This window comes from Oncorhynchus masou, chromosome 9 (genome assembly GCF_036934945.1).
Source record: "Oncorhynchus masou masou isolate Uvic2021 chromosome 9, UVic_Omas_1.1, whole genome shotgun sequence".
Lineage (NCBI taxonomy): Eukaryota > Metazoa > Chordata > Actinopteri > Salmoniformes > Salmonidae > Oncorhynchus > Oncorhynchus masou.
Genome location: NC_088220.1, coordinates 27,922,339 through 27,948,358, shown reverse-complemented (window position 1 = coordinate 27,948,358; position 26,020 = coordinate 27,922,339). Strand labels below are relative to the sequence as shown.

General features: G+C 42.1%; 5 protein-coding genes and 1 pseudogene across 6 annotated transcripts in view; all 6 read left to right on the top strand.

The window, feature by feature from the left end:
- Positions 1-26,020, top strand: part of LOC135545777 (protocadherin gamma-A11-like) — a 236,390-nt gene that overhangs the window by 99,920 nt on the left and 110,450 nt on the right. The gene's annotated exons all lie outside the window — the stretch shown is intronic.
- On the top strand, positions 8,882-11,743 carry LOC135545361 (protocadherin gamma-A11-like). The gene is made up of 2 exons (XM_064972974.1): positions 8,882-11,483; positions 11,735-11,743. Exons 1-2 carry the CDS (start codon positions 9,039-9,041, stop codon positions 11,741-11,743), a joined length of 2,454 nt encoding a protein of 817 aa, XP_064829046.1. The 5' UTR covers positions 8,882-9,038.
- Positions 12,368-14,949, top strand: LOC135545360 (protocadherin beta-16-like). Its single transcript, XM_064972973.1, has one exon. The coding sequence runs from the start codon at positions 12,517-12,519 to the stop codon at positions 14,947-14,949; it is 2,433 nt and encodes an 810-aa protein (XP_064829045.1). The 5' UTR covers positions 12,368-12,516.
- Positions 16,089-18,520, top strand: LOC135545359 (protocadherin beta-16-like; annotated as a pseudogene).
- LOC135545358 (protocadherin beta-16-like) lies at positions 19,624-22,267 on the top strand. The gene is made up of 2 exons (XM_064972972.1): positions 19,624-22,064; positions 22,235-22,267. The coding sequence occupies exons 1-2, from the start codon at positions 19,647-19,649 to the stop codon at positions 22,265-22,267; spliced, it is 2,451 nt and encodes an 816-aa protein (XP_064829044.1). The 5' UTR covers positions 19,624-19,646.
- LOC135545357 (protocadherin gamma-A5-like) lies at positions 22,627-25,153 on the top strand. The gene has a single exon (XM_064972971.1). It carries the CDS (start codon positions 22,688-22,690, stop codon positions 25,151-25,153), a length of 2,466 nt encoding a protein of 821 aa, XP_064829043.1. The 5' UTR covers positions 22,627-22,687.

Genomic DNA, 26,020 nt, shown 5'->3' with positions numbered 1-26,020 from the left:
GGTTTGTGCCCTACGTAACATGTGGTTTGTGCCCTACGTAACATGTGGTTTGTGCCCTACGTAACATGTGGTTTGTGCCCTACGTAACATGTGGTTTGTGCCCTACGTAACATGTGGTTTGTGCCCTACGTAACATGTGGTTTGTGCCCTACGTAACATGTGGTTTGTGCCCTACGTAACATGTGGTTTGTGCCCTACGTAACATGTGGTTTGTGCCCTACGTAACATGTGGTTTGTGCCCTACGTAACATGTGGTTTGTGCCCTACGTAACATGTGGTTTGTGCCCTACGTAACATGTGGTTTGTGCCCTACGTAACATGTGGTTTGTGCCCTACGTAACATGTGGTTTGTGCCCTACGTAACATGTGGTTTGTGCCCTACGTAACATGTGGTTTGTGCCCTACGTAACATGTGGTTTGTGCCCTACGTAACATGTGGTTTGTGCCCTACGTAACATGTGGTTTGTGCCCTACGTAACATGTGGTTTGTGCCCTACGTAACATGTGGTTTGTGCCCTACGTAACATGTGGTTTGTGCCCTACGTAACATGTGGTTTGTGCCCTACGTAACATGTGGTTTGTGCCCTACATCACATGTGGTTTGTGCATACGTAACATGCGAATGCCTTGCTCTGTGCCAGCCAGATGGCCTATCTGTGTAGGAATGGTTTCTGGACCACACATATCAGTCTCTGTGACTGTGTGTGTGTGTGATGTGTACACCACATTGGCACATTTTTGTGTGTTATGGATTTCAAGCGTGGCAATATTTTGTTATACACTGTAGTTGTACATGTGCATCATTAGCTTGGGTGCTTGACTGCAGTTGTAAGGTCAGAATGCTCAAATCAACCCTACTCCTGAGTACACCCAAACCAAGCTCTCCTGTCTGTCTGCAGTCATCTGGCATGTGAGCAGCACAAACAACTCCTGCCTACAACTCAACCAAACAACTGTTTCTCTTATTGTCTTTAGCACTAGTACTTCCTCCAACCGCGAGTGAGTACTCATTGCGAGTGAGTACCAACCGCGAGTGAGTACTAACCGCGAGTGAGTACCAACCGCGAGTAAGTACCAACCGCGAGTGAGTACATAATCATTTTTTTTATTGCGTGTATCTACCGACGTCCTGTACAGGTCCGGAAATAGACATCTGTTGTTTTGTTATTTTTGTTTTATTCTGCTTGCAAACACGCTGGATGATTCAGAATCCATTGAAGAGCTTAAACGATTAATTGACGAGAGATACTTACAAACTCAAAGAAACATGTCGCTGGTTTCAGAGGATTCAAGCATTGTTAAGGACAACAAACCCAATCAACAAAACAAACCAAAACCAGGTTGGCCAATAGGTATCAACGATGGCACCAAACCATGCCCTAGTAAGAGGGCGCGTGTGGCGACTGGGGAGAGGTTTACTGATATGGAAGTTGACTTGTTAAAATCCATCAATGATAGGCTTGCCCAACTTGATGTATTGGATATATTACGAGAGGACATCAATGCATCATTATGTGCCCGTCTAGAATTCAGCCAACGTCAGATTGATGATCTAAGGAAAGAGAACACGGAGCTGAAAGGTGCTGTAGACTCTATTCATGGAAAGGTGGAGGTGGTGCAAAGGGAGAACAAACTACTTAAAGAAACATTGCTTGATGTACAGTGTCGATTAATGTGGAACAATCTAATATTCTCAGGGATCCCGGAGAATGACAACAGCAGAGTCTGTGAGGACACAGTCCGAGACTTTATGTCAACTCAACTGAAACTGCCCACTGATGTTATGTGTAATGTCACTTTCTCCAGAGTCCATAGAATAGGCAAGGTCTCTGGAAATATGCCACGGGCTATTATTGCATGTTTTGATACATTTAAGCAAAAGGAAATGACGAAGAGCAGGGACAGAGAACTCAGAAACACTGATTTTGGAATGAATGATCACTTCCCCACCGAGATCAATGACAGGAGAAAAACACTGTATCCCATCATGAAGGAAAAGCGTTGCCTGAGTCAACGAGTCTCCATGGTTTTGGATCAACTTTATATCGCTATTTTAATCCAACGTGTCAGGCAACTCTATCAGCTATTTTAATCCAACTCAGGACTCTAGAGTAACTCTGGCTATTTTTTAATCAGGACTCAACTCAATCAGGACTCTAGAGTAACTCTGGCTATTTTTTCAGGACTCTAGAGTAAATCAGGACTCTAGAGTAACTGGTGTCAGGACTCTAGAGTAACTCTGGCTATTTTAATTTAATGTTCAAATTTGAGTTTGTTGTAGTGTATCATGACAACTTCACCTATAATGAATACATGCTCTATTGATCTCCACTATAATGAATACATGCTCTATTGATCTCCACTATAATGAATACATGCTCTATTGATCTCCACTATAATGAATACATTGATCTCCACTATAATGAATACACTCCACTATAATGAATACATGCTCTATTGATCTCCACTATAATGAATACATGCTCCATTGATCTCCACTATAATGAATACATGCTCTATTGATCTCCACTATAATGAATACATGCTCTATGGATCTCCACTATAATGAATACATGCTCCATTGATCTCCACTATAATGAATACATGCTCTATGGATCTCCACTATAATGAATACATGCTCCATTGATCTCCACTATAATGAATACATGCTCCATTGATCTCCACTATAATGAATACATGCTCCATTGATCTCCACTATAATGAATACATGCTCCATTGATCTCCACTATAATGAATACATGCTCTATGGATCTCCACTATAATGAATACATGCTCTATGGATCTCCACTTGACAAGGAAAGGGCTGCATATAGCTCAGGTTAATGTATGTAGCCTTGCTAACAAAATACATGAGGTTTTTAACTTGGTCAACATAAATAATATTCATATTTTAGCTTTGACTGAAACACATTTAGATGCATCTGTACATTTGTTTTTATTTTATTTTATTTTATTTCACCTTTATTTAACCAGGTAGGCTAGTTGAGAACAAGTTCTCATTTACAACTGCAACCTCGCCAAGATAAAGCATAGCAGTGTGAACAGACAACACAGAGTTACACATGGAGTAAACAATAAACAAGTCAATAACACAGTAGAAAAAAAAGAAAAAAAATGATGGGCAAATGAACATTCATGGATATAATGTACTTAGAAGGGACAGGATTAGGAATGGTGGGGGTGTAGCACTGTATATTCAGAATCATATACCTTTTAAGAGGAGGGATGACCTTAATGTAGGTCAAATAGAGGCACTATGGGCTCAGGTACATCTGCCTCACCAGGCACCCATATTGGTAGGATGTGTGTATAGACCTCCTAGCTCTACGGTGTCCTATCTGGATGACTTATGTACTGGGTTTGACCAGGACACAGATAGCAACAGAGGTGTATTTATCTTGGGTGATTTTAATATAAATTGGAAGGATCATAATAATTCAGATATATCTAAATTGATGAGATATGCTAAGAACTGTGGATTGAAACAAATGGTTAATGAAACTACTAGATCATCAATTAAGTTGGGTCATCGTTCAGACACATGCATTGATCTGATTTTCTGTAATATACCATTGCAATGCTTAAAAGCCAGATCAATGGCAGTGGGCTGGACAGACCATAATATTGTGGCCATTACTATGAACACCAAGTTTCCAAAGAAACAGCCAAGGATTGTGGTCAAGAGAAATTTCTAAACATTTAATCATAAGCTATTTCAAAATTATTTGGCTGCTTTACCCTGGGAGCTGATTTATCTAGAGGATGATTTAAATCACGCTACAGAATGTTTAATTTATTTGCTCACTGAGGTAATACACCATTATGCCCCAGTAAGAAAGGGTACAGTTGGGGCTCGTCCATCTCCATGGATTGATGATGAACTGGATGAGGCTTTTTCTCAAAGAAATATGGCAAAAGTCTTAGCAGCCAAATCTAAACTAGAAATTGATTAACAGAATTATAGAACACTACATCATTAAATTAAATCATAAGAAAAATAAACTTATTTTACAAAAATGATTTTATTGATTGTAAAAATGATTGTAAAAAGGTATGTGATATAGTGAAGGGCTTACTTGGTACATCTATCTCATCATGCCCATCTAGTGTGGAGGTTGACGGGAGAACAATAACAAAACCAGCTGATATTGCCTATCATTTTGCTGAATATTTTACAAAGAAAATTCATTTACTGAGCGATAATGAAAACACCCATTCTTCGGAACAAGCTATGGATTGATGATCATATTATGAACAAAAAAAAGTTATTTTAGTCTACAAACAGTGTCAGTGGAGGAGGTGTTAAACCTATTAAAGTCATTACCTGATGGTAAATCTACAGGTTATGATCTTATGGACAATTTTTTACTTCGCTATGCTGCTCCCCAGATTGTAGCGCCACTGAGATACATATTTAATTAGTCACTAGAAAAGGGGACGTTTGCAAATGTATGGAAGCATGCTAAACTGTGTCCTATCCCGAAACACAGCAAAAAACCCATTACTCCTGCCAATAGTCAACCAATTAGTCTACTCCCTACAGTCAGTAAGATATTGGAGGGTATTGTGAGTAGACAAATATGGGAGTACATGGAAAAGAATGATCTGATTACAGCCAATCAGCATGCTTATCGCAAAAACCATTCCACTACCACTGCATTGGTTGATGTGACTGACCAGTGGCTCAATGCTATGGATAATGGCAGGTTTGTGGGTGGACTATTTTTTTAGATTGTAGTGCCTTATTTGATTAGGTGGATCATAAAATAATTTTGACAAAATTAACGCATTATGGTTTCAAGGAGGTAGCATTGAATTGGGTACAGTCATATCTAACTGACAGGAAACAGTCTACCTATATCAATGGTTCATTCTCTTCCCCTTATGCTTTAAACTGTGGAATACCACAGGATAGCTGCCTTGGGCCACTTCTTTACTTAATACAGTGCCTTGCGAAAGTATTCGGCCCCCTTGAACTTTGCGACCTTTTGCCACATTTCAGGCTTCAAACATAAAGATATAAAACTGTATTTTTTGTGAAGAATCAACAATAAGTGGGACACAATCATGAAGTGGAACGACATTTATTGGATATTTCAAACTTTTTAACAAATCAAAAACTGAAAAATTGGGCGTGCAAAATTATTCAGCCCCCTTAAGTTAATACTTTGTAGCGCCACCTTTTGCTGCGATTACAGCTGTAAGTCGCTTGGGGTATGTCTCTATCAGTTTTGCACATCGAGAGACTGAAATTTTTTCCCATTCCTCCTTGCAAAACAGCTCGAGTTCAGTGAGGTTGGATGGAGAGCATTTGTGAACAGCAGTTTTCAGTTCTTTCCACAGATTCTCGATTGGATTCAGGTCTGGACTTTGACTTGGCCATTCTAACACCTGGATATGTTTATTTTTGAACCATTCCATTGTAGATTTTGCTTTATGTTTTGGATTATTGTCTTGTTGGAAGACAAATCTCCGTCCCAGTCTCAGGTCTTTTGCAGACTCCATCAGGTTTTCTTCCAGAATGGTCCTGTATTTGGCTCCATCCATCTTCCCATCAATTTTAACCATCTTCCCTGTCCCTGCTGAAGAAAAGCAGGCCCAAACCATGATGCTGCCACCACCATGTTTGACAGTGGGGATGGTGTGTTCAGTGTGATGAGCTGTGTTGCTTTTACGCCAAACATAACGTTTTGCATTGTTGCCAAAAAGTTAAATTTTGGTTTCATCTGACCAGAGCACACATGTTTGGTGTGTCTCCCAGGTGGCTTGTGGCAAGCTTTAAACGACACTTTTATGGATATCTTTAAGAAATGGCTTTCTTCTTGCCACTCTTCCATAAAGGCCAGATTTGTGCAATATACAACTGATTGTTGTCCTATGGACAGAGTCTCCCACCTCAGCTGTAGATCTCTGCAGTTCGTCCAGAGTGATCATGGGCCTCTTGGCTGTATCTCTGATCAGTCTTCTACTTGTATGAGCTGAAAGTTTAGAGGGACGGCCAGGTCTTGGTAGATTTGCAGTGGTCTGATACTCCTTCCATTTCAATATTATCGCTTGCACAGTGCTCCTTGGGATGATCTTTTTGTATCCAAATCCGGCTTTAAACTTCTTCACAACAGTATCTCGGACCTGCCTGGTGTGTTCCTTGTTCTTCATGATGCTCTCTGCGCTTTTAACGGACCTCTGAGACTATCACAGTGCAGGTGCATTTATACGGAGACTTGATTACACACAGGTGGATTGTATTTATCATCATTAGTCATTTAGGTCAACATTGGATCATTCAGAGATCCTCACTGAACTTCTGGAGAGAATTTGCTGCACTGAAAGTAAAGGGGCTGAATAATTTTGCACGCCCAATTTTTCAGTTTTTGATTTGTTAAAAAAGTTTGAAATACCCAATAAATGTCGTTCCACTTCATGATTGTGTACCACTTGTTGTTGATTCTTCACAAAAAAATACAGTTTTATATCTTTATGTTTGAAGACTGAAATGTGGCAAAAGTTCGCAAAGTTCAAGGGGGCCGAATACTTTCGCAAGACACTGTATATACCAATGACCTTCCTTATGCCTCATCTGAAACTCAAGCTACTATATTTGCAGATGATACTACAATTTATACAGCCAGACAATCAGTTCAACAGGTACAGCAAGCTCAACAAGTAGATTTGGAAAATATCAGGGAGTGGATTTGCCGGAACAAACTTGTTTTAAACACCAAGAAAATCAAAGTTTTGTTGGTCTGTTCGACCAGGAAAAGGCCAACACAGCATGGGATACAATTAAGTATGGGGGGGTACAAATTGAGGAAGTGTCAGAAAGCAAACTACTCGGAGTGCAGCTGGACAACTACTTATCATGGTCATCTAAAATAACTAATCTATGTAAATATATATATATATATATATATATATATATATATATGATCAGAAGGATAGCTAAATATTTACCAGGAAAGATTCTTAACCAATTAACCTAAGCATTAATTGGGAGTCAGGTGATCTACTGTTCTGTGGTCTGGGAAAATGCATCAGCAAGTGAAATTAGGAGGCTGCAGATTTCACAGAACAAAGCAGCAAGGATTGTTTTAAGGTGGAGATATGGTTCTTCTGTTGTAGTCATGCTCAACACTCTTGATTGGTCATCAATCAACAAGGTAATTGAAAAAAAACATGCTTATTTCATAATATACACCATTTAAATTGGCGAAACTTTATTCACAACAGTATTCAGTTGGTAAGAGACAGACATTCGGTAAATCCTAGGAATAGATTGTCCACCATCAGTGTGTTATCGGGACAGAAAAGAGAGAGAGGCAAAATCAAATTTAGATTTAAGGCAATAAAGAAATTGAATCATTTATCTGAGCAAACCAGAAACCTTTCAATATATAAATTCAAACAATACTTTAAAACCATTTAAATATAATAGATAGGAATGTTGTGCTGGACTATGGTAGATGAAGAATCAATATATATTTTTATATATTATATATTTATATACTGGTCAATATTTTAGTATATTATGTCTGTTTGTAATATTGTGTCACGTGAAATTGTGCTCGTATTATAAATTGTATTTTAATGTTTAAGGACTCTTGGAAGTCCAAATGAGGACTTAAAGAGATCCTAAAATAAAATAAAATAAAATGATATAACAGATTTGTGTGGAGGGAGGGAGGGAGGGAGGGAGGGAGGGAGGGAGGGAGGGAGGGAGGGAGGGAGGGAGGGAGGGAGGGAGGGAGGGAGGGAGGGAGGGAGGGAGGGAGGGAGGGAGGGAGGGAGGGAGGGAGGGAGGGAGATGGATAGAGTGGGTTGTGTGTGCTCACTGTAATTTTGTAATGCAGTGTTCAGAAAATGTCTGCACAATGACTTTGCTATGTTAGAAGGGAACCTGTGTTTTGCTGGGTTTTCTCTGTTCATAAATACACTGTGAGTGTAATAGACATCAGTAGTCTATACTATGGTTGCTTATTGCCCTCCAGTGGTGGTTGTTTAATATCAAACCAGCATTTACCATGTCATGAACACACTCACATGGAATCTCTGACCCACTTGACAACACAATTCATAAGCATGCTGTTTTACTAACAAGTCCATGTTATTAAAAAAAACAGGAAACAGAAAATGATCTGACAGCTCCCATTAGAGTCCCATTAGACAGTGCTGTGTGCACCTTTCTATCCGTTCACACAACCCGGATGTTTAAAACCCTAAGATGTGGCTCCCTACACCAGACACTTCTGTTTCTTGATGTATGAAACAGCATTGGCCAAAGATGTAAATAGAGGGTTCATAGGCCTGTGACGTTTAAAAAATATGAATCATTTTGCCTTTAATTTATTAACAGGGAGTCAAACTGAGACCATGGTCTCTTTCACAGATGAGCCCTGAATTGACATCAATGCACTTCCATTTTTGTCAGAGTTAATAGTCGGGGTCCGGAATATAATAATTTGTACACTTCAAATTGACCAGAACTAAACCCAAAAAGAGATTGTGTTTTAAAATAACAATAATTTAATACCTTGATGACATTGAGACACGACCACATTTGCTTAATTCATGGGTTTACTTGGGAACAGATTTCCTAAGTTAAACTTTTTTTTCGTTGTGATTTTAGTCTTCTTTGACCCCAAAATAAAATCATTAAACTACTTCAACATTACAAAAAACTTCGGGTGGCCAAAACGGTCACTCGCTGAATCTCCGGAGTTAGCCATCCCTGAGACCGAGTCTGGTATCTCGTACGTCTCGTCTGTCGTTTTGCACACTCACTCTGAGTGGTGCTGTTGTCCAAGAGACCTATCTCAGCTCAGACGCATATAACTGCTGTTACAAAGTAACATACGTCAGTGACAAGACCAAGCGAGGATCATTGCGCACAACGCCATCGAAGGCATTTTAACGGAGTAAAAGCAACAATATCTTATTGAGACAAATACATCTCAAACGTTGGCATTTTTGTTGCATAGAACTTTTGGATTGCATCATATTTGCCAGTTTTGGGTAACGTTATGGATATTTTTGGGAGAACGGGCGCAGGAGAGGCTTTGAAGAGCGCAGGCTGGGGTTTGAGATGGCAAGTGCGAGTCTCCATTTTGCTTGTCTGCGTACTGAGTGCGGTGAATGGACAGATTCGATATTCTATACCAGAGGAGATGAGAAAGGGCTTGTTTGTAGGAGATGTGGCGAAAGACCTTGGTTTGGATATAAAGAGACTTATTTCAGGTCGGGCGCAGTTAGTTATAGACGGTAATAACCAATATGTAGAGCTGAATCCGAACAAAGGACATTTGGTTGTGAAAGAAAGGATTGACAGGGAGAAACTGTGCGGTCAGAAATCTCCGTGTAGTTTCAGTCTAGAGATTGTCTTAGAATATCCGCTTGAATTATTTTCGATTACTATCGAAATTCAAGACATAAACGACCATGCCCCAGCGTTTTCGAAGAAAGAACTTAATTTAGAAATCAGTGAATCTGCACCTATAGGGACCGTGTTCTTGCTAGACAGTGCCGCGGACCCTGACGTAGGTATCAACTCCCTTCACAGTTATTCTCTAAAACCAACTGATAATTTTGTTATCAAACAGCATAGTCGAGCCGACGGCAGTAAATACGCAGAGATGGTGTTGCAGTCTGGACTTGACCGTGAAAAACAGAGCGAACACTCCCTGATATTAACTGCAGTCGATGGTGGGGACCCAAAGAGAACTGGAACCGTTAAGATACATATTACTGTTCTAGACGCAAACGACAATGCACCTATATTTACTGAGTCTTTGTACAAAGCCACTGTTATAGAACACTCGCTGGGAGGCACAGCTGTAGCAAAAGTAAGTGCCATCGATGCAGATCAAGGGTATAACGGAAATGTGACGTATTCCTTCACACATATGGATGAGGGTACCCCGCCCTTGTTCAATATAGATCCCTATACCGGGGAGATAAAAGTAACTGGTGCCATAGATTACGAAACTGTTCAGAATTACGAGATACACATTCAAGCTAAAGACCCATGGGGTCTGACAAGTGTGAGTAAATTAATTATTGATATCCTAGACTTGAATGATAACACTCCGATCATAACCATGACATCGTTTTCGGGTAAAATCGCAGAAGATGCTATCCCTGGTACAGTTGTGGCATTGATAAGTGTCCAGGATGTAGACTCTGGTAAAAACGGACAGGTGCGTTTAAACATCAACGAAAATCTCCCTTTTAAGATAAAGACGTCTCTTAGAAACTACTACACATTGGTAACTGAGAAGGGCTTAGACCGGGAGAAAGTTTCGAGCTACAACATTACCCTCATTGCCACCGATGAAGGTTTACCTCCGTTATCAAGCATGAACACTGTCGTTTTAGACATCACTGATGTTAATGACAACGCACCAGCTTTTAGTAAAAATGTGTATAGCACGTATGTTATGGAAAACAATTCTCCCCGCGTTTCAGTGGTTGCTATTCAAGCGACGGATCCAGATAGGGGTCAAAACGCACTTATATCTTACTATCTAATTGACAGTGAGCTAAACGGAAACCCAGTCTCCACCTATTTCTCAATTAACTCTGAGAACGGTGTTATTCATTCAGTGCGCTCACTGGATTATGAACAGGTTAAGGAGTTCAAAATACACGTCAAAGCTCAAGACGGAGGCTCGCCACCGCTTAGCAGTAATACAACTGTTCTGATATATGTTCAAGATCAGAATGACAACGCGCCTCAGGTTCTGTACCCAGTCCAGACGAGCAGCTCTCTGGTGGCTGAAATGGTGCCTCGTTCAGCAGATGTGGGATATCTTGTCACTAAAGTGGTGGCTGTTGATGTGGACTCTGGACAGAATGCCTGGCTCTCGTATAAACTGCAGAAAGCGACAGACAGGGCGCTGTTTGAAGTGGGTTTACAGAATGGAGAAATAAGAACTATACGCCAAGTCACTGATAAAGATGCTGTGAAACAAAGGCTCACTGTTGTAGTGGAGGACAACGGGCAGCCCTCTCGTTCAGCTACAGTAAATGTTAACGTGGCGGTGGCGGACAGCTTCCCTGAAGTGCTCTCAGAGTTCACTGACTTTACGCACGACAAGGAGTACAATGACAAACTGACTTTTTACTTAGTCTTGGCTTTGGCTGTAGTCTCATTTCTGTTCATCACCTGTTTAGTGGTTATTATATCAGTGAAAATATACAGATGGAGACAGTCTCGCGTCCTCTATCATTCCAATCTCCCGGTTATTCCGTATTATCCACCGCGTTACGCAGACACTTTGGGGACAGGAACTCTGCAGCACGTGTACAATTACGAGGTGTGCAGGACGACTGACTCTAGAAAGAGTGACTGTAAGTTCGTCAGACCCTCCAGCCAGAACGTACTGATAATGGACCCCAGTTCTACAGGGACGATGCAGCGGATGCAGAGTGAAAATAACATCATTGATGAACCAGACTCTCCACTAGAGGTGAGTTTATTGAAGCAAATTAAGTGTTGCCATTTTTATTTTTTACTAATTGACAAATATTTTTTCCGGAGCTTCGGTGTTCGTTTTTCTCAGCATCTCTGTCTTTTTATCTTGTTTTGGGTGTATGAAATATTGTACATTTTTTAGCAACAATAACAATAGTTGTAGGTCAGATAATTGATACAACGTGTCGTTGTCAGGCTATTTCAGAAATACAAAATGTGTGGACAGCACATATTTCCTCTTTATAGCGAGCATAGGAGCTCTGCTCACTCATACCTTGCATGCATTTCCTATTTTCAATCACTGGCTGCTGAACAAGTGTTATTTTTCTGTGAGGTAGACCTGTGTAAAAATCCTTAGGCTGGACAGCATACAGCTTTTTCAAGCTTTTAGGTAGTTGGTAAAACACAATGACTCGACAGAGAATGGAAAGAGCACAAATGTATGTGGGAAATGGCATGTGGAAATATACGCACTGTATTTCCATTACACTCAAGCGATCTGTCTCTGTCCACGGTCCTGGTGCTGAACCCTCAGACGTTGCTCTTCGGTGTTAGTTATAGTTATACATTTCCTTATTTCGGTCTTCCTGTGTAGTTGTCTATATAAAAAAAATTCTTCCCGCACAATATATACTTACGTTTTCAATGCTTGTTTTTTTCAATGACATCGTACCTTGCATGGGCTGTGCGTTATTGAATGCAGGTTGACGTTTTGGTGCATGTGAAACATGTGGATTGTGTAGTTTCTGCAGAGCGTTTGCGGTGTTTGGACTCTGAGTGCCGCTGTTGATCGGTGACGGCCTCTACACGTCAATTCTGTCTCTGGGTGGCGCAGTAGCCCATCCTATATTCGCTCTTACTGATCGACGCACACAGAGCTCTTCGTATAAACGTCCTCACGGATTATTTTCATTTATTTCTCTGGGAAATACTGTTGCTTTTTTCTATTTTTGCGTGGATGTACTGATGATCGATATTATATAATCAAAAGAAGGAAATATTGGGGTGATCTGATTTTATTCAGTGGAATGGGTAACTGGAGGTCGACTGACCGCAGAGGCCGGTGGCAAGTACTGTTTTACATTCTTTGTCTGAGCGCCCTAGATTCTGTAACTGGGCAGGCACGATATTCCATACCAGAGGAGCAGTCAGAGGGGTCGATCGTTGGAAACATTGGTAGAGATTTGGGTTTGGAGGTGAAGAGACTAGTGTCCGGTAAAGCTCGCATTATAACAAAAGGAGCGCGACAGTATGTTGATCTGAACCGAGACAAAGGGCTCCTCGTTGTTAAAGAGAGAATCGACCGAGAGGAGCTCTGCGGACAGACTACGCCTTGTAGCTTCAGCTTTGAGCTTATCATAGAAAACCCCATTCAGTTATATCGAGTTACAGTAGAGGTTCGTGACACTAACGATAACACCCCGTCCTTTCCAAAGGATGAAATACATTTCAAAATCAGTGAATCTGCCGTGTCTGGGGCACGATTTTCTCTGGAGAGCGCCGTTGACCCTGACGTTGGTGATAACGGTATACAGAATTATTCTCTAAAACCGACAGATAATTTCAAATTAGAGGTACACAGCCAAGCCGATGGTGGTAAATACATTGAGATGGTTTTGCAAACCCCCCTAGACAGAGAGGAACAGGAGACTCTGTCTCTGATGCTTATTGCTACTGACGGAGGCGACCCTCAGAGGACTGGAACTGTCCGCATCCATATTACCGTGCTGGATGCCAATGATAATGCGCCAGTATGTGGTCAACCAGTTTATAAAACAGACGTCAAGGAGAGCTCCCCAAAAGGGACTTTGATAACCACCGTCAGCGCAGACGATGCAGACCAAGGGGTGAATGGAGAGGTCACTTTCTCCATCGCTCATGTTGCTAAAGAGGCGAAGGAGCTGTTCGAGCTCGACGTGGATACTGGAGAGATTAAGGTGGTGGGAAGACTGGATTATGAAAAATCAAGAAATTATCAATTAAATGTTCAGGCGAGCGACAACGGAGGGTTTACTGATACGTGTAAAGTTGTCATTCAAATTATTGATGAGAACGATAATGTCCCCACAATACAACTCATGTCACATACTAACTCGATTCCCGAGGACTCTCCCCCTGGTACCACTGTAGCTGTTATTAATGTTGAGGACGCAGACTCAGACGGCAACGGTGTCGTTCTTTGTAATATTAACGCAGATATTCCGTTCAAAATAGAGTCATCGTTAACGGATTATTATACAATAGTCACTGATAGCGCATTGGATAGAGAAACCGTGTCTGAGTACAACGTCACCATTACAGTTTCAGATGAGGGGACTCCGCCTCTCTCCAGCAATAAGAACATAACTGTTAAAGTATCAGATGTGAATGATAACCCACCCAAGTTTGATCAACCTGTATATAGTAAGTCTATTCAGGAAAACAATTCGCCAGGGTTTTCTATATTCTCAGTGAGAGCGAGTGATGCTGACTGGGGTCAAAATGCCCGCGTCTCCTACTTTCTCGATGATAAACAAGTTAACGGGGTGACTGCTTCCTCTGTTGTCTCAGTAAATTCAGAAAATGGCGCCATCCATGCTGTTAGGTCATTCGATTATGAACAAATCAAGTCGTTTCAATTCAACGTCACTGCCCGTGATGGAGGGTCTCCACCTCTCAGTTCAGTGGTCGCTGTTAGAATATTAGTCCAGGACCAGAATGACAACGCGCCTCAGGTTCTGTATCCAGTCCAGACTAGCAGCTCTCTGGTGGCTGAAATGGTGCCTCGTTCAGCAGATGTGGGATATCTTGTCACTAAAGTGGTGGCTGTTGATGTGGACTCTGGACAGAATGCCTGGCTCTCGTATAAACTGCAGAAAGCGACAGACAAGGCGCTGTTTGAAGTGGGTTTACAGAATGGAGAAATAAGAACTATTCGCCAAGTCAACGATAAAGATGCTGTGAAACAAAGGCTCACTGTTGTAGTGGAGGACAACGGGCAGCCCTCTCGTTCAGCTACAGTCAATGTTAACGTGGCGGTGGCGGACAGCTTCCCTGAAGTGCTCTCGGAGTTCACTGACTTTACGCACGAGAAGGAGTACAATGACAACCTGACTTTTTACTTAGTCTTGGCTTTGGCTGTAGTCTCATTTCTGTTCATCACATGTTTAGTGGTTATTATATCAGTGAAAATATACAGATGGAGACAGTCTCGCGTCCTCTATCATTCCAATCTCCCGGTTATTCCGTATTATCCACCGCGTTACGCAGACACTTTGGGGACAGGAACTCTACAGCACGTGTACAATTACGAGGTGTGCAGGACGACTGACTCCAGAAAGAGTGACTGTAAGTTCGTCAGACCCTGTAGTCAGAACGTACTGATAATGGACCCCAGTTGTACAGGGACGATGCAGCGGATGCAGAGTGAACAGAACATCCTGGATGAACCAGACTCTCCACTAGAGGTGAGTTTGTTGTAGAAAAGCCATTGTCTTGCAGTTTTTTAAAAACATTCTATTTTCAGCTGTTTTATTCTGGAGAATGAAGGCTCCATTTCTCATCATCTCTCTTCTTTTTGGTAAATCAAAGGTTATGTATATATATTTTTGTAACGAAGTCGAACATGGGTTTTGGTCAGCTCTGATTTGTGTAGTATGCCTGTTGAATTTCCAGCAAAATAATTTCAAACAGAGTATAAAAGCTAAGTGATAGAACGGTTGTAGCGTTGTACGGCTTTTTTAAGCACGACCTCAATGTGGACAGCGTCTGTTTTGTCTTGATAGGGAGCATAGGACTGTTCATCTCACTACAGTGTATGCATTGCCTCCTTTTAACTGTTGACTTCTGAACGAGTGTAATTGTATGTGATTTAGGCCTACTTCATGCGTAAAAATGATTAGGCTAAACAGTATACAGTTCTCAAACTTTTAGGTTGTAGGTAAAACACTATTGCATTGATGATTAGTTCCTGAGAGGAAAGATCACATATTAATTGGGAAGATTACATGTGCAACATACGCACTGTCGCTGTCCACTTCCCTGGTGTTGCAGCCTTAGACCGTTGTTGTTCGATGGTGCTTATGTTTATAGTAGCCTGACAAATCCTAAAATATATTCGATTAGTTTATAAAAAAAATTCAAAAAATATCCTATTTTGTAGCTATTGTGAATTCTATTTTTCCTAAAGCACATTGTAAATGCTGTAGTTGTCAATGCTCGATTTTGCATTAACATCTTAGCTGTCTTGCGCTGTGCGTCATTGATTATTGGTTGACGTTTTGTGTAATACATTTGGATACTGTAGCATCGTTTCTATAGTGCGTTTGCCGTGTTCCGACTCTGAGTGCCGCTGTTGATCAATGATAGTCTACAGGTTATTCATCTCTCTGGGTGGCGCAGTGGCCCATCCTATATTCTCTGTTACTGATCGACGCACACAGAGACCTTCTCAAACGGACGGAGAGCTCTTGGTATTAACGTCCTCGCGGATTACTGTATTTCGTTTCAATGGGAAATACAGTCGATTATTTATTTTTTTATAATTTCTGGATGTGCTGATGATCGATATTATACAACCAAAAACAGTAAATATAAGGGTAATCTGTTTTTATTCGGTGGAATGGGTGATTGGTGTACGACAGGGCGCAGAGGCCGGTGGCAAGTACTGTTTTACATTCTTTGTCTGAGCGCCCTAGATTCTGTAACTGGGCAGGCACGATATTCCATACCAGAGGAGCAGTCAGAGGGGTCGATCGTTGGAAACATTGGTAGAGATTTGGGTTTGGAGGTGAAGAGATTAGTGTCCGGTAAAGCTCGCATTATAACAAAAGGAGCGCGACAGTATGTAGATCTGAACCGAGACAAAGGGATCCTCGTTGTTAAAGAAGAGAATCGACCGAGAGGAGCTCTGCGGACAGACCACGCCTTGTAGCTTCAGCTTTGAGCTTATCATAGAAAACCCCATTCAGTTATATCGAGTTACAGTAGAGGTTCGTGACATTAACGATAACACACCATCCTTTCCAAAGGATGAAATCAATTTGGAAATCAGTGAATCTGCCGTGTCTGGGGCACGATTTTCTCTGGAGAGCGCCGTCGACCCTGACGTTGGTGTTAACAGTATACAGAATTATTCACTAAAACCGACAGATCATTTCAAATTAGAGGTACACAGCCAAGCCGATGGTGGTAAATACATTGAGATGATTTGCAAACCCGTTAGACAGAGAGGAACAGGAGACGCTGTCTCTGATGCTGATTGCTACTGACGGAGGCGAGCCTCAGAGGACTGGAACTGTCCGCATCCATATTACCGTGCTGGATGCCAATGATAATGCGCCAGTATGTGGTCTGCCAGTTTATAAAACAGACGTCAATGAGAGCTCCCCTGTTGGGACTTTGATAACCACCGTCAGCGCAGACGATGCAGACCAAGGGGTGAATGGAGAGGTCACTTTCTCCATCGCTCATGTTGCTAAAGAGGCGAAGGAGCTGTTCGAGCTCAACGTGGAAACTGGAGAGATTAAAGTGGTCGGGAAACTGGATTTTGAAAAGACAAAAAATTATCAATTAAATGTTTTGGCGAGGGACCAATAGGAGGGTTTACTGATACGTGTAAGGTTGTCATTCAAATTATTGATGAAAATGATAATGTCCCAACAATACAACTCATGTCACATTCAAACTCGATTCCGAGGACTCTCCCCTGGTACCACTGTAGCTGTTATTAATGTTGAGGACGCAGACTCAGACGGCAACGGTGTCGTTCTTTGCAATATTAACGCAGATATTCCGTTCAAAATAGAGTCATCGTTAACGGATTATTATACAATAGTCACTGATAGCACATTGGATAGAGAAACCGTGTCTGAGTACAACGTCACCATTACAGTTTCAGATGAGGGGACTCCGCCTCTCTCCAGCAGTAAGAACATAACTGTTAAAGTATCAGATGTGAATGATAACCCACCGAAGTTTGATCAACCTGTATATAGTAAGTCTATTCAGGAAAACAATTCGCCAGGGTTTTCTATATTCTCAGTGAGAGCGAGTGATGCTGACTGGGGTCAAAATGCCCGCGTCTCCTACTTTCTCGATGATAAACAAGTTAACGGGGTGACTGCTTCCTCTGTTGTCTCAGTAAATTCAGAAAATGGCGCCATCCATGCTGTTAGGTCATTCGATTATGAACAAATCAAGTCGTTTCAATTCAACGTCACTGCCCGTGATGGAGGGTCTCCACCTCTCAGTTCAGTGGTCGCTGTTAGAATATTAGTCCAGGACCAGAATGACAACGCACCTCAGGTTCTGTATCCAGTCCAGACTAGCAGCTCTCTGGTGGCTGAAATGGTGCCTCGTTCAGCAGATGTGGGATATCTTGTCACTAAAGTGGTGGCTGTTGATGCAGACTCTGGACAGAATGCCTGGCTCTCGTATAAACTGCAGAAAGCGACAGACAAGGCGCTGTTTGAAGTGGGTTTACAGAATGGAGAAATAAGAACTATTCGCCAAGTCAACGATAAAGATGCTGTGAAACAAAGGCTCACTGTTGTAGTGGAGGACAACGGGCAGCCCTCTCGTTCAGCTACAGTCAATGTTAACGTGGCGGTGGCGGACAGCTTCCCTGAAGTGCTCTCGGAGTTCACTGACTTTACGCACGAGAAGGAGTACAATGACAACCTGACTTTTTACTTAGTCTTGGCTTTGGCTGTAGTCTCATTTCTGTTCATCACATGTTTAGTGGTTATTATATCAGTGAAAATATACAGATGGAGACAGTCTCGCGTCCTCTATCATTCCAATCTCCCGGTTATTCCGTATTATCCACCGCGTTACGCAGACACTTTGGGGACAGGAACTCTACAGCACGTGTACAATTACGAGGTGTGCAGGACGACTGACTCCAGAAAGAGTGACTGTAAGTTCGTCAGACCCTGTAGTCAGAACGTACTGATAATGGACCCCAGTTGTACAGGGACGATGCAGCGGATGCAGAGTGAACAGAACATCCTGGATGAACCAGACTCTCCACTAGAGGTGAGTTTGTTGTAGAAAACCCATTGTCTTGCAGTTTTTTAAAAACATTCTATTTTCAGCTGTTTTATTCTGGAGAATGAAGGCTCCATTTCTCATCATCTCTCTTCTTTTTGGTAAATCAAAGGTTATGTATATATATTTTTGTAACGAAGTCGAACATGTGTTTTGGTCAGCTCTGATTTGTGTAGTATGCCTGTTGAATTTCCAGAAAAATAATTTCAAACACAGTATAAAAGCTAAGTGATAGAACGGTTGTAGCGTTGTACGGCTTTTTTAAGCACGACCTCAATGTGGACAGCGTCTGTTTTGTCTTGATAGGGAGCATAGGACTGTTCATCTCACTACAGTGTATGCATTGCCTCCTTTTAACTGTTGACTTCTGAACGAGTGTAATTGTATGTGATTTAGGCCTACTTCATGCGTAAAAATGATTAGGCTAAACAGTATACAGTTCTCAAACTTTTAGGTTGTAGGTAAAACACTATTGCATTGATGATTAGTTCCTGAGAGGAAAGATCACATATTAATTGGGAAGATTACATGTGCAACATACGCACTGTCGCTGTCCACTTCCCTGGTGTTGCAGCCTTAGACCGTTGTTGTTCGATGGTGCTTAGTAGCCTGACAAATCCTAAAATATATTCGATTAGTTTATAAAAAAATTAAAAAATATCCTATTTTGTAGCTATTGTGAATTCTATTTTTCCTAAAGCACATTGTAAATGCTGTAGTTGTCAATGCTCGATTTTGCATTAACATCTTAGCTGTCTTGCGCTGTGCGTCATTGATTATTGGTTGACGTTTTGTGTAATACATTTGGATACTGTAGCATCGTTTCTATAGTGCGTTTGCCGTGTTCGGACTCTGAGTGCCGCTGTTGATCAATGATAGTCTACAGGTTATTCATCTCTCTGGGTGGCGCAGTGGCCCATCCTATATTCTCTGTTACTGATCGACGCACACAGAGACCTTCTCAAACGACGGAGAGCTCTTGGTATTAACGTCCTCGCGGATTACTGTATTTCGTTTCAATGGGAAATACAGTCGATTATTTTTTTTTATAATTTCTGGATGTGCTGATGATCGATATTATACAACCAAAAACAGTAAATATAAGGGTAATCTGTTTTTATTCGGTGGAATGGGTGATTGGTGTACGACAGGGCGCAGAGGCCGGTGGCAAGTACTGTTTTACATTCTTTGTCTGAGCGCCCTAGATTCTGTAACTGGGCAGGCACGATATTCCATACCAGAGGAGCAGTCAGAGGGGTCGATCGTTGGAAACATTGGTAGAGATTTGGGTTTGGAGGTGAAGAGATTAGTGTCCGGTAAAGCTCGCATTATAACAAAAGGAGCGCGACAGTATGTTTTTCTGAACCGAGACAAAGGGCTCCTCGTTGTTAAAGAGAGAATCGACCGAGAGGAGCTCTGCGGACAGACCACGCCTTGTAGCTTCAGCTTTGAGCTTATCATAGAAAACCCCATTCAGTTATATCGAGTTACAGTAGAGGTTCGTGACATTAACGATAACACACCATCCTTTCCAAAGGATGAAATCAAATTGGAAATCAGTGAATCTGCCGTGTCTGGGGCACGATTTTCTATTGAGAGTGCCGTCGACCCTGACGTTGGTGTCAACGGTATACAGAATTATTCACTAAAACCGACAGATCATTTTAAATTAGAGGTACACAGCCAACCAGATGGAGTTAAATACGTCGAGATGATCCTGCACAACCCGTTAGATAGGGAGAAACAGGAGACGCTTTCGCTGGTGCTGACTGCGACTGATGGCGGGGAGCCTCAGAGATCTGGCACTGTCAGCATCGATATTACTGTCATGGATGTGAATGACAACGCACCAGTTTGTGGCCTGCCCGTTTACAAAGCTAATGTGAATGAGAATTCCCCTGTTGGTACGTTTGTAACTACCGTTAGCGCAGACGATGCAGACCAAGGGGTGAATGGAGAGGTCACTTTCTCCATCGCTCATGTTGCTAAAGAGGCGAAGGAGCTGTTCGAGCTCAACGTGGAAACTGGAGAGATTAAAGTGGTCGGGAAACTGGATTTTGAAAAGACAAAATATTATCAATTAAATGTTTTGGCAAAAGATAGTGGTAGCCTCTCTGATACGTGCAAGGTTGTTATTCAAATTACTGATGAAAATGACAACGTTCCAACAATACAGCTTATGTCATTTTCAAACTCGATTCCTGAGGACTCTCCCCCTGGAACCACTGTAGCTGTAATTAATGTCGAAGATGCAGACTCTGAAATTAACGGTGTTGTCCAGTGCTATATTAACGCAGATTTTCCGTTCAAAATAGAGTCATCGTTAACGGATTATTATACAATAGTCACTGATAGCACATTGGATAGAGAAACCGTGTCTGAGTACAACGTCACCATTACAGTTTCAGATGAAGGGACTCCGCCTCTCTCCAGCAATAAGAACATAACTGTTAAAGTATCAGATGTGAATGATAACCCACCCAAGTTTGATCACCCTGTATATAGTAAGTCTATTCAGGAAAACAATTCGCCAGGGTTTTCTATATTCTCAGTGAGAGCGAGTGATGCTGACTGGGGTCAAAATGCCCGCGTCTCCTACTTTCTCGATGATAAACAAGTTAACGGGGTGACTGCTTCCTCTGTTGTCTCAGTAAATTCAGAAAATGGCGCCATCCATGCTGTTAGGTCATTCGATTATGAACAAATAAAGTCGTTTCAATTCAACGTCACTGCCCGTGATGGAGGGTCTCCACCTCTCAGTTCAGTGGTCGCTGTTAGAATATTAGTCCAGGACCAGAATGACAACGCGCCTCAGGTTCTGTATCCAGTCCAGACTAGCAGCTCTCTGGTGGCTGAAATGGTGCCTCGTTCAGCAGATGTGGGATATCTTGTCACTAAAGTGGTGGCTGTTGATGTGGACTCTGGACAGAATGCCTGGCTCTCGTATAAACTGCAGAAAGCGACAGACAAGGCGCTGTTTGAAGTGGGTTTACAGAATGGAGAAATAAGAACTATTCGCCAAGTCAATGATAAAGATGCTGTGAAACAAAGGCTCACTGTTGTAGTGGAGGACAACGGGCAGCCCTCTCGTTCAGCTACAGTCAATGTTAACGTGGCGGTGGCGGACAGCTTCCCTGAAGTGCTCTCGGAGTTCACTGACTTTACGCACGAGAAGGAGTACAATGACAACCTGACTTTTTACTTAGTCTTGGCTTTGGCTGTAGTCTCATTTCTGTTCATCACATGTTTAGTGGTTATTATATCAGTGAAAATATACAGATGGAGACAGTCTCGCGTCCTCTATCATTCCAGTCTCCCGGTTATTCCGTATTATCCACCGCGTTACGCAGACACTTTGGGGACAGGAACTCTACAGCACGTGTACAATTACGAGGTGTGCAGGACGACTGACTCCAGAAAGAGTGACTGTAAGTTCGTCAGACCCTGTAGTCAGAACGTTCTGATAATGGACCCCAGTTCTACAGGGACGATGCAGCGGATGCAGAGTGAAAATAACATCCTGGATGAACCAGACTCTCCACTAGAGGTGAGTTTAATGAGTTTAAATTATAGCAACTTGCATTGAAATACATCTAATCAATATGTCCAAAGTTTCATAGTAAAACATCAGAGAATGTTGAAATGTCACCTAACGTCCTCTTGCGGCATGGGTGAAGGGTCTTATGCTGACATTGTGCTCCTGGTGTTTTGAACCAGGTCATTTATCATGGTTTGAAAGATAATTCGTAAAGTGGTGTTTGCCTTTTACATCATCTATCCCGTTGTGGTCTTTCTCCTTCAAACAACTGTTTCGTTGTTTGTAATACTTTAAGTACATGTGTCGTTGATAACTTAGAGAATATGATTGCATGCGTTTCTCACGTCATTATATTGAGTGACCAACTATTTTCATATCGGACTCTGCGGGCCGCTGTTGGTCTTAAAATCATACTTGAACCGATGTGAACACTGCTGTACCCTCCTCAGTACCTCCCATATTCCCTCAGTGTCAGAGTGAGGGCTCAGCACGAATGCGCTCTTTTTTCACTATCCTTTTTTTGTTGACACGAGCTATTACATTGATGGATTCTAGCTTAGAGTTTCAACAGTGACCAGATGTGTTTCATCGAATTTGAATATAGCTTGTGTGGTCTTCTTTGACATTTTACCATGTGGAATTCGATGATTTGGCTTGAGTCCACGGGTTCTGCCAGAAATGGACGCTCGCTTAAACGGCAAGTACATGCCTTTATTCTTGTTTTCCTCGCCCAAATTATTCACGGGCAGATTCGTTATTCTATCCCAGAGGAGATGAGAAAGGGCTCGTTTGTTGGAAATGTTGCGGAGGATTTAGGAATTAACGCTAAACGAATGAAATCGGGTGATGCTCGCATTGTTAGCGGCGATAGCAGCGAGTATATTAGGTTGGATGTAGACAAAGGGACACTGGTCGTAGGAGAGAGGATAGACAGGGAGCAGCTATGCGGACAGACATCGCCCTGCAGCTTGAGCTTCGAGATGATTATGATGAATCCTATGCAGCTGCTTAGCATTGTGGTGGAAATACTAGATGTTAACGACAACTCGCCCTTCTTTACTGAAAAAGAAATTCAAATAGAAATCTCAGAGTCTACTCTGCCGGGTACGAGGATATTACAGGAGAGTGCGACAGACCCAGATGTCGGTATCAATACACTGCAAGGCTACACCTTGCACCCTACTGATCATTTCAGCATTAAAATCCAGACTGGTCCCGATGGCAGCAAATATGTGGAGATGTATCTGTTTGCGCCTTTAGACCGAGAGAAGAGGGATAACCTGCTTCTCACCTTGATTGCTGTAGACGGCGGGGACCCGCAGAGATCTGGAGCACTTCAAATACACATAACTGTGCTTGATGCCAATGATAATGGCCCCATTTTTATGCATCCGATTTTTAAAGCGTCTGTTACCGAAAATGCAGCCACAGGCACTGTAGTGACTACTGTAAGTGCCACTGACGCAGATGAGGGGCCATACGGTCATGTCACTTACCATTTTGCTCGTGTACCTCCTGACGTCGCAGAATTATTTTCTTTGGATGAGAATACAGGCAAAATAACAGTAACTGGCCAAATTGATTATGAAAAGAATAAGCAATATGAACTCGGTTTACAGGCTAAAGACCAAGGAGGACAAATGGACTCCACAAAAGTAATCATTGACGTTATTGATGTGAATGACAACGTCCCCTTGATTACACTAACGTCATTCTCGAGTTCAATATCTGAAGATTCGATCAGTGGCACAACCGTGGCTATAATAAATGTCAAAGACATAGATTCTGGTAAAAACGGAAAGGTAGAATGTTCGATAAATACCAAGATCCCGTTTGCCATCCAGTCGTCTCTAAAGAGCTATTACACCCTTGTGACAGATGGTGTTTTGGACAGAGAGCGTAATGCCGAATATAACATTACATTCACCGTCGTAGATGAGGGTATCCAGCCCCTCTCGGCCAGTAAAACCATCACACTGAGAATCTCAGACGTTAATGACAATGCGCCCGTTTTTGAGCGGAGTTTATACTCTGCCACTGTGACGGAAAACAACGTTCCGGCGGTGTCAGTGTTTTCTGTGAAGGCTCACGACTCAGATTGGGGTCAGAACGCACGCATTTCCTACATGCTCATAGATTCTCAATTTAATGGGAATCCGATATCGTCCTACATCTCTGTTAATGCGGAGACAGGTTCCATCCAAGCAGTGCGCTCCTTCGATTTTGAGCAAACTAAATCATTTGAGATTTATATTAAAGCTCAAGATGGAGGCTCCCCGCTTCTCAGCAGCAATGCCACAGTCAAAATCAGCATCCTTGACCAGAACGACAACACGCCTCAGGTTCTGTATCCAGTCCAGACGAGCAGCTCTCTGGTGTCTGAAATGGTGCCTCGTTCTGCAGATGTGGGCTATCTTGTCACTAAAGTGGTGGCTGTTGATGTGGACTCTGGACAGAATGCCTGGCTCTCGTATAAACTGCAGAAAGCGACAGACAGGGCGCTTTTTGAAGTGGGTTTACAGAATGGAGAAATAAGAACTATACGCCAAGTCAATGATAAAGATGCTGTGAAGCAAAGGCTCATTGTTGTAGTGGAGGACAACGGGCAGCCCTCTCGTTCAGCTACAGTCAATGTTAACGTGGCGGTGGCGGACAGCTTCCCTGAAGTGCTCTCGGAGTTCACTGACTTTACGCACGACAAGGAGTACAATGACAACCTGACTTTTTACTTAGTCTTGGCTTTGGCTGTAGTCTCATTTCTGTTCATCACATGTTTAGTGGTTATTATATCAGTGAAAATATACAGATGGAGACAGTCTCGCGTCCTCTATCATTCCAGTCTCCCGGTTATTCCGTATTATCCACCGCGTTACGCAGACACCTTGGGGACAGGAACTCTACAGCACGTGTACAATTACGAGGTGTGCAGGACGACTGACTCCAGAAAGAGTGACTGTAAGTTCGTCAGACCCTGTAGTCAGAACGTACTGATAATGGACCCCAGTTGTACAGGGACGATGCAGCGGATGCAGAGTGAACAGAACATCCCGGATGAACCAGACTCTCCACTAGAGGTGAGTTTCTTGGAGTTTAAATAAAGTAGCTCATTTTGTTGCAGTACATCTGTCCAATAAGTTTGTTTGTATAACTTTTTCTCAACTGTTTTACCCTGGTTCCTCACTCTTTTTTTATCGGTATCTCAGTAGATGGTTTCTCCCTCTTCTCTATTTTATAGCAGTAAATCAAGGATTACGTATTGTTTTAGTAACCTATAAAAGGTTTTAGGTTCGTGTTGTATGTGTGCTGTGATTTTAGAGATGTAGCCTATTTCGAACTGAGTGTTAGTGCTTGTGATTTATTTGTAACTCTGTAGTGTTGCAATGTTGCTTCAGCACCGCCCTGTGTGGACAGCGACACTTGTGTCTTCATAGCAGCATAGGGCTGCTTCGCTCACTCACACTGTGTATATAATCCCTTCTTCGTACCTCTGTCTATTGACCAAATGTCGCTATAGATTTTAGCCTTTACGAAGCATATTACTTTCAACATGCATAGGTATTGGTTTGTAATGTTAAGCCATGGTTTGCAAGACTGTTTCATGGAATAATTGTTATGCACGATCTTATCTGAGTTTGGGATAGTGGTGGGATAGTGGTATTGGATAGTGGATAGTGGTGGGATAGTGGTATTCTTTAGTAGGCTATAAAACTAGCATATAATTGTAGTTAGGAACGTTAATGTATTTAGATTGCAGTGAAGTGTTTAGCTAGTGGTTTGTATATATGGATCAGTTTGGAAAGGAAATAATCCTGTACTGTGTTAAATTATTTCCCAAAGGTTTTTGATGTAAATATGTTGGACACTGAGGGCCGCTGTTGATCAGTGAAATTATTTCTGTGCAGTGTTGTCAGTCAGTGGGGTCCCCTCCCCTATCACTGCGCTCCTAACAGAGGAGAGGGAGAGAC

Coding starts and splice junctions, on each gene's coding strand:
- LOC135545361 (XM_064972974.1), top strand. CDS start 9,039: ATGGATATTTTTGGGAGAACGGGCGCAGGAGAGGCTTTGAAGAGCGCA.
- LOC135545360 (XM_064972973.1), top strand. CDS start 12,517: ATGGGTAACTGGAGGTCGACTGACCGCAGAGGCCGGTGGCAAGTACTG.
- LOC135545358 (XM_064972972.1), top strand. CDS start 19,647: ATGGGTGATTGGTGTACGACAGGGCGCAGAGGCCGGTGGCAAGTACTG. Junction 22,065..22,234: donor AACCAGACTCTCCACTAGAG/GTGAGTTTAATG, acceptor GTTTTGAACCAG/GTCATTTATCATGGTTTGAA.
- LOC135545357 (XM_064972971.1), top strand. CDS start 22,688: ATGTGGAATTCGATGATTTGGCTTGAGTCCACGGGTTCTGCCAGAAAT.